At 43.6% G+C, this 15853-nt stretch overlaps 1 protein-coding gene across 1 annotated transcript; it reads right to left on the bottom strand.

Moving 5' to 3' along the window:
- Positions 1–1107: 1107 nt before the first annotated feature.
- Positions 1108–11218, bottom strand: LOC118833329 (synaptonemal complex central element protein 1-like). The gene is made up of 13 exons (XM_036740693.1): positions 10987–11218; positions 9037–9165; positions 8346–8411; positions 7897–7971; positions 4808–4855; positions 4313–4367; positions 3661–3750; positions 3055–3118; positions 2526–2592; positions 2117–2252; positions 1907–1996; positions 1424–1517; positions 1108–1182 (listed from the first exon to the last, which is right to left on the bottom strand). Exons 1-13 carry the CDS (start codon positions 11216–11218, stop codon positions 1108–1110), a joined length of 1221 nt encoding a protein of 406 aa, XP_036596588.1.
- Positions 11219–15853: the final 4635 nt, after the last annotated feature.

Here is a 15853-nt window from a genome sequence, read left to right as displayed (position 1 = left end):
AGTGAATCATGTATCTATGTTCAATTAAAGTGAGATTGCAAACTCCTTGAAGTTGCTTTCCTGACAAAGCCAATCAAAAACCCTGTGCTGGCCGCCTTCCTGTGTGCTGGTGTTACTGCCCTTACAACTCCACAGCGGCTGCAAGCAGCATTGTTGTTATAAGGTGATTAGTAGATTCTTTCCATTTCTGTTTTGTCTTCCTGGATAATTTCTTGAAACATAACATCTGGGCTCTTGTTTTGATCATTGTTCTCAGATAGTCCAGTAATTAATCATCAATTCTCTCCCCTGTATCTATTTTCCAGGTCAATTGTTTTTACAATGAGATGTATCCTATTTGCTTCTGTTTCCTCCAAAATGTTTTTCTTCCATTTACTGCCTTCTGAATCCACCCTCCCTTCTATCAGCCCTCTCCCTTATCTTATCCCCTTCCCTGTGACTTTCCAGAGGGGTAACATGGATTTCTATATCCCCCTAAGTGTGTGGTATTCCTTTTTTGAGGCAATTCGGATGAGAATAATGTTCCACGTGTATTCTCTGCTACTCCATCTCTTCCTTTCCTCATTAAAAACTTTCACATTTCTTTTTTTCTGAGATTTACTGCATTCTGCCTTTCCCTTTCCCTCTTTCTACCTTTTATTTTTTGGATATCATGTTATCATATTCAATTCACACCTGTGCCCTAAAACTGCCCTAACAATAAGAAAATCTGTAGGTACAAGTGGCATCTTACCATACGGCAATGTGATCAGTTTAACCTCACTCAACCCCTTAAGAGTTCTCTTTCCTTTTTACGCTTCTCTTAAGTCTTGAGGATGGGAACTGTTTTGCTTTTGCCTTTTTATGCCCAACACCTAACCCAGTGCTTGGTACCTATTAGACGCTTAGTTGACTGAAGGGCTAAAGACTTGGAATAAAGACAGAAGCACAGCCAGACCCAGGGGCAAGGAATGAGGAATGCTTTATTCAGGTAGGCATCTCCAGGGCCAGGCTAGAGCTCAAGATCCAGACTAGAGTATCTCCAAATTGGTGCAGGCAAAGCTTCACCTCACTTATATTACAGGTGACCAAACTCCCTGGGAACCTCTAGGATGGGGATGAACGTAGTTAGGCAGGATCTTTGCCAGGACCAGGCCTGACTTCTTGATCTTTCTTCTGTGTCCCAGGAAGCTCCATGACAGACTAGGGGGCCAGAAAAGGATAAGAATGGACAACGAGCCAGTTAATAGTAACATCCCCACCACACACCTCTCCTTCAGTCTCTGCCTGTTATTAATCTTCTCGATGCCAGCATCTATCTTGCAGACCTACTGCTGCACCTCCTTAGGTCATTGTCTCCTAGGTGCCTTTGATTCTTTTTCTTTGTCTGAGCTCTTATACAGCTAGAAGAGACTTTCAGAATGTCTACCTCTCCCTCACCTACCTTGGTAACGATGCCACTTTCCCCTTCAGCAGCCTCTGCTGTTGGTGTCTCCTTGGATGCTCTGATGTCAACAGATTCTAGCTCCCTCTTCAGCCTATGGCAGGAGCCAAAAATGGGAAGCTCAAATTGAGATGGGTTGTACAAGGAAGATGCACAGAGGGAAAGGGAAAAAGAGAGTGAAGGAGAGAGAAAGAAAGAGGGATAAATTGCAAAGGGAACATTTAAAAGACAGGGATAGATGGACAGACAGGGAGAGGAAGAGGAGAGAATGAGAGAGAAAGAGACAGAGAGAGACAGAGAGACAGAGACAGAGAGACAGAGCGAGGGGGAGAGAGAGAGATAGAGAGAGAGATAGAGAGAGAGAGAGAGAGAGAGAGAGAGAGAGAGAGAGAGAGAGAGAGAGAGAGAGAGAGAGAAAGATACAGATGAAGAAACAGTTAACCAACTCATCACCACCTCCTCTGGGGAGTCTTGGGGGTTCACCTTTCGTACTTCTGTTGCAGCTGATGATAGCGTAGGCAGGCTGCCTCCAGGAATTCTGTGGCTTTCTTGTTTTCTTCCTTAAACAGTTGCCTAAGAAATATTGCTTGTGTATCAGAGCTGTCTCTTCTGGGAAGCACTCCTCAATCCCCCAGGCTTAGCCAACCCTCCTCTACTTCCTCCTCCTTCCCCCTGTGCCCAGCAGAGGCTCACACAGCTGCAGCAGCTTCCTCACTGCACAAGAAGGCATCCACACTGGTGACAGCTGTAGCTTCAGTCTTGGCCTCAGTCTGGGTCAGCATGTCCAGCTGCTTCTGGACACTATCAAGCTTCTCCTGAGTTAGCCTTTCTGGTCACAGGAGGACAAGTTATGTCAGATGCCTTCTCATCAGGGATTGTCCGGTCCCTATCCAATCTCCCTTCCTGAAGACTCTAAATAGGTGGACACCTAGTCTTGGGCTCCATCTGGGGCAATGTTCCTCTTCCCCCTCATGGGAAAGAGAGGTTATCCTTAGGGGAATCTGGCATACAATCCTACTAATGGAAAGCTCATTTTCTCAAAACAGACATTATTCACCTTTCCCTCCTCATTACCACCCTCTGCCCTCCAACAGTGTCTCACCCTCCATCAGGAGCTGTTCCTTGCTGTTGTTGATGTTACTGATTTCCTGGGACAGTTTGTCTGCCTTCTAATAGAAAGAAGAAAAGGAGGCCAGCTGCACCTAAAGATCCCTCCCTCCACAGTAATGCCTGTCCTCACACCTCACTAAAGTTCACAAAATTTCAGTTGCAAAGGACACCAGAGACGTTCTTTCCTAACCCATTCCTGAACAAGAATCTCTTACATCACTGAGATACGTCTTCTACTTGAAAGCTTCTACTGAGACTGCAAACCTAGTTTTCTTGAAACTGTCTAAAAAATCACTGCCCTCCTCTATGTTAAACACAGCTCCTTAATCCAGTGACTATATACTCTCCATAACTACCCTTTCAGTTCTCCCTGTGCTCTATGGTGGCTATTTCACTGTCCCCTTGTGTATGCTAGGTGTGTCCCTTTGTGAAGGTATTTTCCATTTCATACACCACACCTTCCATACCCCCCACCAATAATCATGTTTTCTTCAAGTTCTGGCCACAGGGTATCCCCTCACATGGAATTCCCAGAGGGTCTTATTCTTCTCCATCATTTCCTCTAGTTGCTCGCCAAACTCCATTCTAAGGAAAAAAGCACAATATTGGTCAGGATCACTACCAGAAGAGGCTCACCCTCCAACCCACACTACTCCCAGACCTCTGGGACCAATGAAGCGCCACTGCTCCCTCCTCCAGCGAGTTTTTCCTAGGGAAGGTGAAGGAAAAGGCAGGGACCTAACTGCACTTGTCTCTCTTCCCAAACAGTCTGATCTTCTATGAACTTCTCAAGGAAAGAAGAAATACAGTAGGAGGGGAAAAGTGCTGGACAAGTAGTCAGGAGACTCAAGAAACTGCAACTGCATAAGTGCGCAATCTTGGGCAAGTCCCATCTTCCCCCTGGTCCTCAGTTTTCTTATTGCTAAGCAATATGCTTGGATTAGGTGATCTCCAAAGTCCTTTCAAGCTTTTGTCAATTCTATGATTCAGGTCCCTTCCAGCCTTACTCTGTGTATCTCATATTTGTGAGGAAGACTGAGTCTTCTGCCTCTGGTTTTCTTTAGTTCACAATCCAAATCCAGAGAAGACCATCAAACACTAGCCTAAAGGCTGAAACAAGGCTTTACCTCTGATTCCTTTTCTTCAGTTTTTCTTCCTGGATCTTGGAATTCAGTTCTCTTATCCTCTTCTTGTATCCCTCACACACTGCCTGCTGTCTGGAGAAACAAAGGTGGAGGGAAGAGGTAACCTTAGAATTTGGTAACTCTTATCCCTCTCAGGCAGTCCTTAAGAATTCCTTTTGTCACTGATGGTTGTAAAGTAGCTGTGCAGTCAGAGGTCAGTGAAGGGGCACATTTCACTTTTCTTGGAAGTTTGTGTCCCGTCTTAGCCATCATGTTCTGAATCATGCTTCATACAATAAAGGAGCATTCATTTACCGCTGGGATCAATTATATCTAATATCGTTTAGCATTGAAATCAATTATATTTATACCTTTGGGTGCTCAGATTCCAAAATCCTGTGAGCTGTAAAAAGAAAACTTTGGGGACATTTTATACTCTTGTACACCCAACATTTAGCACTGTGCCTGGTAAGGCGTAGTAAGGTCTTAATAAATGCTTGTTACCTTGTCATCACAAGCAAAACCAACGCACCAATGCTACTCAAGCCTGGTAGTTCAACACTGCTTTGCTGAGGCTTTTTCTCATAGGATGCTGGAAATGGAATAGGTTTTGGTGAATTTAAAAGCAAGGGAAATGAGAGAACTTGCCACTGACCTTACTGCCTCAGTTTCTTTCTCCTGGCAGTGCAGGTGAAGGATCTTCAGAGTTTCTAGAATGTAAGAGGTCCAAAAGTGGCCAAAGGGCCAGAAAGGGATTTAAATGGCACATCAACTGTGGTCTCAGAAGACCCATCTTTGTAGAACAACCTACCAATGGAGCCAGGTTCCCTACTACCCCTACTACTAGCTCCTTCCTTCTCAAACTACCCTATATTTAACTACTGTGCATTTATTTGAAGGTGGTCTCTTTATATTTAATCTTAATTAACTTTTATTTGTGTGTGTGTGTATATATATATATATATATACACATATATACATATATATATAAATATATACATACACACATTTATTTAATTGTCTTCCCCTCTACAATTTAAGTTCCTTGAAAGTCGGGGTTATTTCACTCACTGTATTTGCATCTGCAACACCTAGCACAGTCCCCAGCGCATACTAAGTGCTTAATAAAAACTTGCTGATTGGCTGATACCTTGCTTCTCGCTCAAGATTTCCTTCAGTCGTGTCTCCTCTAAGCTCACTGCAAGAGAGAGAAATTACAGTCAACCTCACCTTTCTGTCCTCCCCAACTCTTTGTATGCCTGGCGTAGAGCAAGCTGACTGCGTGACAATCAGCTGCCAAAATGATTTTCCTTAAGCGTGGATCTGTCCATATCACAATAAGGGTGTTATGGGATTTGTGCTGGAACCCTAAGAGGAAAGACCATGTCTTGGCAGAAACCCAGTCCCTGAATTTTCTCCTACATTTCAGTAGCCCAGATCACTAGTGCCTCCCCACCAAGGCATCTGGCCTATCCCAACCCAACAAGATTACTTAAGTAGCTTACTGGACACTCCTTAATCCCATCCAAATTTTCTCAGTCTTTTTCTGTAGAGAAGTACCAATCTTAGCCCTCTTAAATTGTGCACATTCACTTTGAATCTCTCCACTTTCTCCCAAAGTCACAATAAATTCATCACTTTAGAAGGCTTGAGTGGTCAAATTCTTTCCAGGCAGACATGGCCTCACAGTATCCCCAAACTGCAGGCTCAATCAATCCCAGTGGCTCCCTATGGCTTCTAGGGTTATAGGCCTAGAGAAAAGAACTCCAGAGGCTTCCTCACTTTGCAGATAGTGAATTGGGGTCCAAAAGCAGAATTTTAGTCAATCAAAAATAAATTCCTGTATAGCTCTTAAAGCCCTTTCCAATTCGCTTCCAACTTATCTCCAAAATACATTGTGGTCTACAACCCAGTCAAGCTGGCCTTCTGTTTTTTGCCCAGGACATATTACTTCCTTTCCCTGTCTTTGCAATAGCCAGGCCCCATGACGATAATATGCTCCCTCCTTATCTCCATCTCCCAGAACTCCTCTCCTTCTCCAAGCACCACCACGTGTTTGAAGCCCTCCCTGATCCCCACAACATTCTAGAAGTATCCCTCAATAACCACCTCACAGTTAACCATAATGTATGTATTCACTTTATATTCATCCCCTAGTTGTTTACATATGTGCCTGTGGCCCTCCCCATTAGAACGAAAACTCTCTTAGAACACAAATGTCATTCCTTACATTTGGTTCTTTCGTGCCTGGACCATAATGATATGCACTTAATAAATGCTTGTTGACTGATTTGATATTGTAGCCCTTTCCTTATAAAGGGGGGAAACTAAGCTCTAGAGAGGAAATGGACTTTCGTATCAGGAGCCATAAGAGAAAGATAAATTCAGATTACAGCCTTGGGTGGTCTGTGGCTCTGTTTTTGCCATATGTAAAGCAGTAAGTTGCTTGCTGTTCCGCCTTCATTCTTAAAGAGGTCCACGACATCAACAAAGTGATTCCATGACATGCAAGTGAATTGGATTTAAGGGAGGGAGGGCTGTGCGGTGATCAACGTCACTCTCGCCTCCACAGCCATGTAGGTCCAGTGGCCAGATATATAGATTAGGACAACTACAGATGACCCTTGATGCAGAAGGAGACCTTGGCCTTTTCAAACTAAGGTCTTTAACAGGTCTCAGTCTGACTGAGGCAATGCCAGTTCACAGATTAAGGCTTAATAGGAAATGAGGCAAAGCACAGCCTCTTTAAAAAGACACACACAGACACACACGCACACACAGACACACAGACACGCACACACAGACACACAGACACACAGACACCCCGAAAGGGAAGATCCTCAGGGTTGCTTGGCAAAACAGAAGCAATTCCTATTACATTCATCCTAAGCCAATCAGAGCCCAAAAAATGACCAAATAGGGCCTAGCCTGGGACCTATTATTTGCCAATCAGTGAGAGGTGGAGTGGTAGCAAAAAAAAAGGAAAATAGTTTCAGAGATTGCAATTTACATTCCCTTGGGGCAGAGCACCTTCAGGTAAGTGTGTGATAAGTCAGGTGGATAGAAGGAAGGGAAGGAAGAAGGAAGGAAGGAACGGAGGAAGGAAAGAAGGGAGGGAGGGAGGAAGGGATGGAGGAAGGAAGGAAGGAAAGAAGGAAAAAAGAAAGGAAAGGAAAAAAAGCCATTTGTGTAGTTGGAGATGGTAATAGATAATCTGTTTCTTTCTTTTCCTTCCTTGCCTTTTTCTTTTTTTCCTTCTGTTGATGCAGCGTGAGTGCTCTGTCCAACGGGGATGTAAATTTTAACCTCTAAAACTTCTTTTCTCTCTTAAAGACCAGCTTTAACCGCACTCTGGATCTCATTGCAGCCAAGAAGGGATGCCAGGCCAAGCCCTGCTTGGTCTATGTTTCAGCCCTGTCTGGCTCTGTTTTGGTCAAAAATCCCGAAGGTCTTTTCCTCTGAGGTTGATTTCTTTGAATTTTTAATTAATAAATATATTCGCAGTAGGTAAAGAGGCCATTTTCTGCCTCATTTCTTATGAGGCCTTAATCACTGAATGGCCATTGCCTCACTCAAACTGAGATCTATTGAAAGCCTTAGCTTGAAAGGTTTCTTACTGCATCCTAGCTCATCTCCAGTTTTCCCGATCTATAGGTTGCCACTGGACCCAGACGGCTCTGGAAGAGCAAGTAAGGTTTGTGACTTTGCACAGTTGTCTCTCACTAAAATCCAGTTCGCTTGCAAGTCCTTGGCATTACCTCCCTGATGCTGTGGTTCTGAGAACAAAGGACAACCAACAAGAGATCATCTCCAAAGTCTCTTCCAAACTTAACATTTTCAATGAATACCAATGAAATGGGAGCACTTCAGTATAACTGTGTGCTTCTTTTGAAATTTTGTTTTAACTTGTGTCTTATTTTCTTAGGAAGTTTTTTCTCCTAATAGGAGGACGTAAGCATATGCTGCTTTGTACATGTCATTTCAACTGCACGTATCTGTGGTTTGGTAATGTCTGTACTTTCTCTCTCTCCCTTCACTACCCGGCACTGACTGTTTCACACAGCACGTGTGTGACAGGAGTTTGTTGACTTAAGTAGAACTTTAAAATTTTTCAAGATTTCAGCGGCTCATATTAAAGGTTAGAGAAATGTGCAAAGCTGACTTGGTAAGACCAAATCAGGTGCCTTTGGGATGGTAGGTTCTGGCGACACAAGTGTTGTTTGAAGCCGTGGCACCTACCTTCATCTAGCTCTTTCTGCAGGGATTGCCTGCGGGCCTGCGAATCACAGAGTTCCTTATTTGCAATTTTCTTAGCTGTCAAAACAAAGACAAAAGGAGGTATTTACAAGTGGGTACTCCCATGTTCTCCCTTCTCTCACTTATTTTACAGTTCAGGAACCTGTAACTCAAAAACAGTATCAAAGTTATGTAAAGTCAGACACAGAAATCCAATTTAAGTCATAGGTCAGTTCCTTAGCTTTTTCTCTGGTGCTTTGGGCACTTTCTTCAGCGTGGAGTTCTACTGTCATGTTCCTTTATGATCCCTGTCTGACTAACCCTAACCTCCCTACACGTGTCTCTACTCTGAAGCGTGACTGAGGTAAGTGAGTACCAGGTGCGTAGAAGGACTACAGAGGCTACTGACCTGACTCTGTGTGGTCTGGGGAGTTTTCAAGGTCTTGGCTCACCTTGTTGCAGTTCATTGATTTTGCTCATTATGTCTTCAGTCCTAGGTTGTAGGTTTCCTTCTGATTCTGCAGGTAAGAGAATCTAGGGTTAGTCAACATATGGAATAATTTAGAACAACAACTCAGGACTTGACCACGCACTCAAAAATCTCTGACATTTATGAGCAGTCTCTATTAGCACAGATCACAACCCATTACAATTTGGTAAACAGTCTCTGGATTGATGAGGCTTAAGGATTTCCCACGCCAACATACTATTGAGTTCTTCTGTGACAAGTCCCTGTGGTAAGAGATGCATGTTCCATTACCAAGCCGAACCTCTGAAGTCTGTTCAGGTTAGCAGAGCCTTACTGCCATGGTGTTTCAGTGGCAGAGCCTGAGAGTCTGGGTTCTTTTCCGCACCAAGATCAATCATGTACTTACTAAGCTTTGACATTTACCAGGCACGAGTCCTCTGCTCTCAAGACGCTTAACGCTGTATCGGGTAAGATACCACACAAACACAAGGCAACTTTTAGCAGGCGCGGGGGTTCCTATGCTATCAGGTGGAAATGCCGGAGAGGAAGGTTGTCGGTTTAAAAGTTTTAAAAATACAGCATTTGAGTGCAAGGGGAAGGACCGAGCAAGGGGGAGGCGCTGAGAGGGTTCCGAGGTGTCCCGAGAAATGAACGAGGACTGAGGGGTGACGTACCCTTTCTGAAACAACCGCCTCCGTCTTCCCCAACGCTTGACGAAGACTCCATGGCTACCGCCTCTCCCCGACTCTCTTCCACGCCTAGCACAATGTACCAACGGTGCGCATGCGTAGAAGGTTGTTCACCTTAACCTTTGCCCCTTTCAGCACTTCCGTCTCCTTCCACGTTGCTAACCTCCCCCAATTCAATCTATTGCCCTCGCTGTCTTTCTATCAGTCCCATTCAAGGATTTCCTTAAATTTTATTTTTCATTCTCTCATTAAGGAAAACTTCCCCATGATCTAGTGTTTTTTTCTGATTACACACGGAATAGAATAGGAAAATATAGGGAAAGTTCTTAAAGCTTTACCACCTTTACAACTTAACTCTTACCTTGAATCTTTCAGAGAAGTCTTGCCCGGTTGAGTATTTGTCAGTAAAAGGAGAACGTAGGGCACAGTCTTTTTTTAATCTCTTTTTATTAAATCAAAAAAAGCACTAAAACTAGACTAAATACTTCAAAGATGCAGAAAAGCTTATGGCACTCTTTAACACATTCAGCCTTTCTTTACACTTTTACTTGGAAAACTTTACACTTCCAATTTCCTATTTTGTCCCATTCTAAACTATGCCCTACCCAGAATAACAAAAACCAAAGCACTCTACTCCCTTTGTGACCATCACTTCTTTTACCTTACATTATTGTTGCCACACTGAGAGACACTAAGAAATACAACAATTACAGACAGAACCAGGAAAAAAAGCTGCCAGTAATTCACAGAATGACAGTATACATGTTACAATGCTCAAAAAAACTACCAGCTTCCCCTATGGTCTAGCGGTTAGCATTCCCACATTTCTTTTTCTCTCTCATTTTCCACGTATTTCTATTGTGTGGGACAATAATCCCCCAAAATGAAATAACAATCAGAGGTTTCTCAAGGTAAAGACAGAGGCTTTATTTGCAAGTCTCACGCGAGAGTTGGGCATCACCTACTCCAGAATGGTCTGGGGTGGGGAGGCAAGTTTCAGAAGGCAGACAGTGAGTTTATGTACCCCTTAAAGGACCCCCCCAAAACTCCCTTACGAAAACAAGTCAAAGAAGCCACCAAAACACCCTGGACCTCTATCCTCATCCGTGGGAGGGGGGGGCGTGTGTAGTTGTCCTCACTTTCTTGAAATAAGGAAAGATTCTTAATCTAACACCCTAACCTCAAACCAACAGACAGCCGTTACAGGCATGCTTACCCTATGTGCATGTAGGATGTGGACATATGTGGCATATGTGCAAGTTTAAGCGGGGGAAGGGGGGGGTTAATTCTTAAACTTAAATATACAGTTCAGGCGTTATGGAAGCTAAAATACTAAGTATCCTTTTCCTTGAATGAGAGACTTTCATTCATTCCACTCAATTTCTCGCCTTATTCCATAGTTGAAAGTCTCTCACACCAAATTTGGTACTACCCCCATCAGGGGTCAATCCCCATTCTTGACCCCTCAAAATCATCAATCTCATGGACCCAGAGCAGTCCTCTAAATTAATCATTTTGGAGAGTGTCTTATGCACAGTGACTGTAATTAATCGCATCATGCATGGCAAGCAAACAGGGAGCAATATAACTCCACTTAGTGCCACTACTAAAAACCATAGAACCTGTTTCCACCAGGTTCCTCCAAACCAGGAACGCAATGATGCACTGAGTGGGGGGGACCAGGTCTGGACTGGAACACGGGCAATTTTTCCAATCTCTTTGTCAATGTCTCTTACTGTTTTGCCCTACATCATCTATTGTCATACAACAAGTGGACAGATTGAGCTTACCACATACTCCCTGCCTTCTTCAGCCCAGAGGTAGTCCAGCCTATGCTGCAAAACAGATTCCCTGTCTGATTTAAGCAGTACTTCCCTTCACAGGTCTCTGTTAGAGGCCAAGTATGTTTCTCTATTCCCGGTCAAGTTGGCATACGCAGGTGGACTTCAGACCTTTTACTAAGTATCTGAGCCGGGCTTACAGGAACAGGGACCCAGGGCCAGTTCTCCAACTGCTGGGGTCCTCCACAGACCCAACAGTAAGTCAAATTAAAGGTTTGGGCTACAGTTTCCATTAATTGTTCAAGACTGTTTCTCTGAGGGAGCCGAGGGATGGAGGCTGGAGAGGACAGTCCTAGCAGAAGGGCAAAGGTTAGGAAAGTCCCCATTTGTACTTACAATTCACGTGATTCAAGAGACTGGGGAGAAGGCAGTTTTGACTCAAAGTCTAGAATACAATTAGAATTATCCAACCCAAGAGGGTCACCACGCATACCCACTGAGAGTCCAATGACTCCAAGGACAAAGGTTGGCACCGAAGATGAAGCTTTAAGTCCTTTGGGACCTTCGGGTCAGTTTTCTCAACAGTTCAAACCTTTGGAAGTGCAACTGGTCCTTTAACTCGGGTGTGGTGGGTCCAACCTTTTTCCTTGGTCCAGACTGCCGTGTCTGAGGTCAACAGGACTTGGAATGGTCCTTCCCAGATGGGGATGAGTTTTTCCTCCTTTCAGGATTTGATCAGGACCCAGTCTCCTGGCTTGTGCCTGTGAACTATGAATCACAGGGGTGGGGTTTCAGCTATCAACCCTCTGAGCTGTAAAGAATGCAGATGCCTTGCTAGGGAAACTATATATTCCCTCAAGAACTTGTCTCTCTGTTCAAATAATAGGTCCCAATCCCCCCCCCCGCCCCATTCCTGCCGGGATATGGGTGTCCAAAAAGGAGCTCATAAGGGGAAAGACCCACATCCCTTCGGGGCTTGGATCAAATTCTGAGGAGGGCTAGGGGCAGACTTTTAGTTCAAGGCACTTGGGTTTCTAAAGTCAGTTTTGTCAGTTGTCTCTTAATGTCCTGATTCTTTCTTTTGACTTTGCCAGACAAGGGAGGGTGCCAAGGAGCATGGAACTCCCAGATAACATCCAAGGCCTGAGCCAAGGACTGCAGTATTTTAGCCATAAAATGGGTCCTTTGGTCTGAATCAATCCGTTCCACCATCCTGTACCTTGGAATTATGTACTCCAGTATGACCTTACTCACCAATGGAGCAGTGGCCTGAGGTGAAAGAAAGGCCTTTACCCAGGAGGTCAAGTGGTCCACTATGACCAGCAGGTATTTAAGGTGACCCATATGGGGGCAGCTCGCTCAGTGAAGTCCACCTGCATGCTTGGGAAAGATCTGAGACCTGAGGGCCTGCCTCCTGCTGCAGCCCGGCGCAACGCAGACTTGTTTGTCCTTCGACACACAAGGCACCCGTCCACCAGCTGTTGTGCTAGAGTGTAAAGGGCAGGGCCGCATCACACAGGTTTTGAACATCCCAATGGCTGCCTTGATGTAGGTATTGCAGGACTTGCCTCGTACCTGCTTTACTCAGTACCTCTCTTCCATCTGAGAGTAGCCACTGGCCATCTTGTTCCTGGGCTCCTAAGGTCAGTGCCTTCTGCATTTCTTCCTCAGTAAATGAAGGAGGAGGAGAAGGAGGAGGGAGATGCAGTGGAAAAGAGGGGATTAAGACCAATAACCAGTCTGATAACTCAGGTTCCATTATTCCTGCCTTCCTTGCTTCCTCACCGGCAAAGCCATTGCCCCTAACTTCAAAGGATTGCCCAGTTCTGATGACCACCCAAGTGGCTTATTGCTATATTACCAGGCAGCAGTAGGTTCCTAGTATTTGCATGATTAAGGTGGTATGGGCTAGCTCTTTCCCTTTACTGTTACTCATTCCCCTTCTGTCACTCTAAAGGAACATCTATAAAAAGTTTATCTCCCCCCACCCCCCAGGGATAGGGACTCTTGTAGATCCCCTGCCGCCCCCCAGGGGCTAGTGAACTACCTCCTGGACATAGTTTACAAGGGGTCCCAGCAACTTGACACAATAGTGAGATTTAACATGGACCCCAAGAAGGGGTTAAATGCCATATACATATATTTACATAGCAGCAGCAGCAGTAATAGTAGTGTTAATGACAGTAGTGGCAGTAAAGGTAGTCACGCTGGTGCCCCTCTACCTGCTGCCATCCATGCATATAGGAGGCCTGTTCTGTATGAGCAGAACCAATCTGATAAGACTTTACACAGTTCTCCTCTTTTTGCATACAGTAATCAATTAACCATTTCAGGATTTTAGCATTAAAACAACAATCAACAAAATAACCAAAGCATTCTGATATTATTAATTCCTAAGTACTAAACAATTCTTAAATTTGATCACAAAACCTCTTCCACTCAATTAAAAGTAAAGAAAGCTAAACATACTTCTGTAAATATTTGATTTAGACAGTAACTCTAATAGTTCAGTTAACAGTCTCACAAATTTCATAACTGATAGCAAAACCATTTTTAACTGAAAATCCCCTTTAAATAGAAACAAAACTTGATACAATTGTTTACCAAATTATGCAATAAAGGAAATTTTTAGAAATACAACAATGCCATAAACAGTTATCATCTATTTCAACTTTTAAAACCAAAACCAATTAATTTCCACTCTGGTGGCTTTACTCTCAGTCAGATGTGTTCTGAAGTTGCAGTTGCCTTACAACAGAGAATTATTCATTTCATCATCATTGACATAAACCTCACATCAAAGAAAATCCACATAAAGTTAGTAAATATGAAGCAATTATGTTTAACTTGAAACAGTTTACATTCAGATAGAGATAGCATTTGTTTTATGCCAAGCATTTTGCCAAGTATTTTCACAATCATGTGACTCCCATAATATCCCTGGGAGTAATTTCCACCACCATCTCCTTACTGAACAGTGAACTAAAGTAAATAGAGCTTTCTTGGAGCCATATAATTAATAAATTTCCTAATGCCAAATGTATACTTTCATATCCATATTTTTTTGAAAGGTTTACAAAGTTTTTGGAATCACCTACTGTAATCAGGTCTGTTTAAAATGTGCTGGGCCAGCATTCCAACTACTCTTTTTGGCCCTGGTGAAAAGCACACCTAAAGAATTTGAATCAGTGCTGAAGTAATTATCATCAGCTTTCCCTCCAGGTAGACACCTCTGGAGCTTGACAATTAATTAAACAGTAATAATCATAACTCACAATAACCAACATCTTTATCATAGCCAGTATCTATGGTATATTTAATAGAACGCACCCATGGATATAGGCCGAAAGGTGGGTGGGCACAGTTCCTTCTATCTCTCTATAGCCTTATTTATTGGTCTTTGAGTTAGGCTATCAGTCTTTCACTCTAAGCTTCCTGCTTAAGATCTTTGTTTGCTAAACTTTGCTTTAGTGCCAAATAGTAAAATAAATTCTATCCTTTCTTGAGCTTTAATTTGGAAGAGACACATGACACTTTTATGTTTCTGAAACAACCAGAATGAGGTTGATTCCTTTCCGGTTTTGGGTCTTATTTCATAAAACTTTTGTCTTTGGGTGGACTTTGATTAAAGCCCCTTCAAAACTATATAACCTGGACAATAAAATACTTCTCTCTGTCCTCTCTGCCACCCGCATGCTCCCCTAAGGAGACTGGAGGCAGAGAGAGACAGAGAGACAGATCACACACTCACTACACACAGAAACAAACACAGAAATGGATACAAACAAAGGGTGACAAGATGGATGCAGAAAGCTAATTTATTCAAAATTTTTGGGGTCCCTCTTTTCCAAATATATTTCAGCTAAAATAACTATATTTAACCATTTTCTTCCTATCCTTTCCGTTATACTTTGGCAATTCATTCCAATTTTATTTTTGCAACAGATTGCCTAGAGGGCTATCTATATACAGGTACCTCACACTTATACTCCAACTGCCCAATTTTAGACTGCTCTTTCCCCATCCTCAGGGGTTTTACAGGAGTCATCACGTAGCTCCCGGAGTCAAAAAGACTCAGCCGAATTACTGAGGGAGGTCACCCGCCCTCCTCAGTCTCCCGTGAAGCCTACTCAGTGGCGTCCTTTTCCTGAGGTATTAACTCTGCACTTTGGTCTCTGGACTACCAGAAGTCCACTGAAATGCCAATTACCTCCAGACCCCCAAGTGCTTACCTCTGGGTTGTACGTGTACAAGTTTCCTGACTGCTCACACTTACCGGCCCTCTGGTGAGTAATTATTGTTGGAGTTTTAATAAGCAGTCTGTCTTACCGAGTTGTTCCCCTTGGCCAGGCAGCTCCACTCCCCTTGGGTCTGAAACCTCCAGGAAATCCCGGTGCGCACTAGCTTGTGGCTCCAATAAAAGGGGTCTGCCTCAGTCAAGGATACTCTCAGGTTTTGGCACCAAAACTGTGTGGGACAATAATCCCCCAAAATGAAATAACAATCAGAGGTTTCTCAAGGTAAAGACAGAGGCTTTATTTGCAAGTCTCGTGCAAGAATTGGCATCGCCCACTCCAGAATGGTCTGGGATGGGGAGGCAAATTTCAGAAGGCAGACAGTCAGTTCATATACCCCTTAAAGGGCCCCCCCAAAGCCCCCTTACAAAAACAATTCTGAGAAGCTCCAAAAACCCCCTTACAAAAACAATTCTAGGAAGCCACCAAAACACCCTGGACCTCTATCCCCACTGCTGTGAAAGAGCCTGCAGTGATGGTGAAGCAGAAGTAGCTCTAAAAACAGAAGCGCTTGCACCCTAAAGCTTGGGACAAAGTACTCTATACTCTACAAGCAGTCATACCCTGACAAAAAGCACAAAGGTCAAGTAGTTGGCTGGAAACATGAACAGGCAGCAAACACTAACTCAGACTCAAATTCAAACTCCAGATTCCTTTTTTGGTGACAAAGAAGATCAAAACATACAGCCAGAAGAAGTCAACAAAGTCAAAGAGCCTCCATCAAAA

The sequence above is a fragment of the Trichosurus vulpecula genome, unplaced genomic scaffold, assembly GCF_011100635.1.
Source record: "Trichosurus vulpecula isolate mTriVul1 unplaced genomic scaffold, mTriVul1.pri scaffold_31_arrow_ctg1, whole genome shotgun sequence".
In the NCBI taxonomy this organism is placed as follows: domain Eukaryota; kingdom Metazoa; phylum Chordata; class Mammalia; order Diprotodontia; family Phalangeridae; genus Trichosurus; species Trichosurus vulpecula.
The sequence above is the reverse complement of the archived record's forward strand: the minus strand, read 5'-3'. Positions and strand labels throughout refer to the sequence as shown.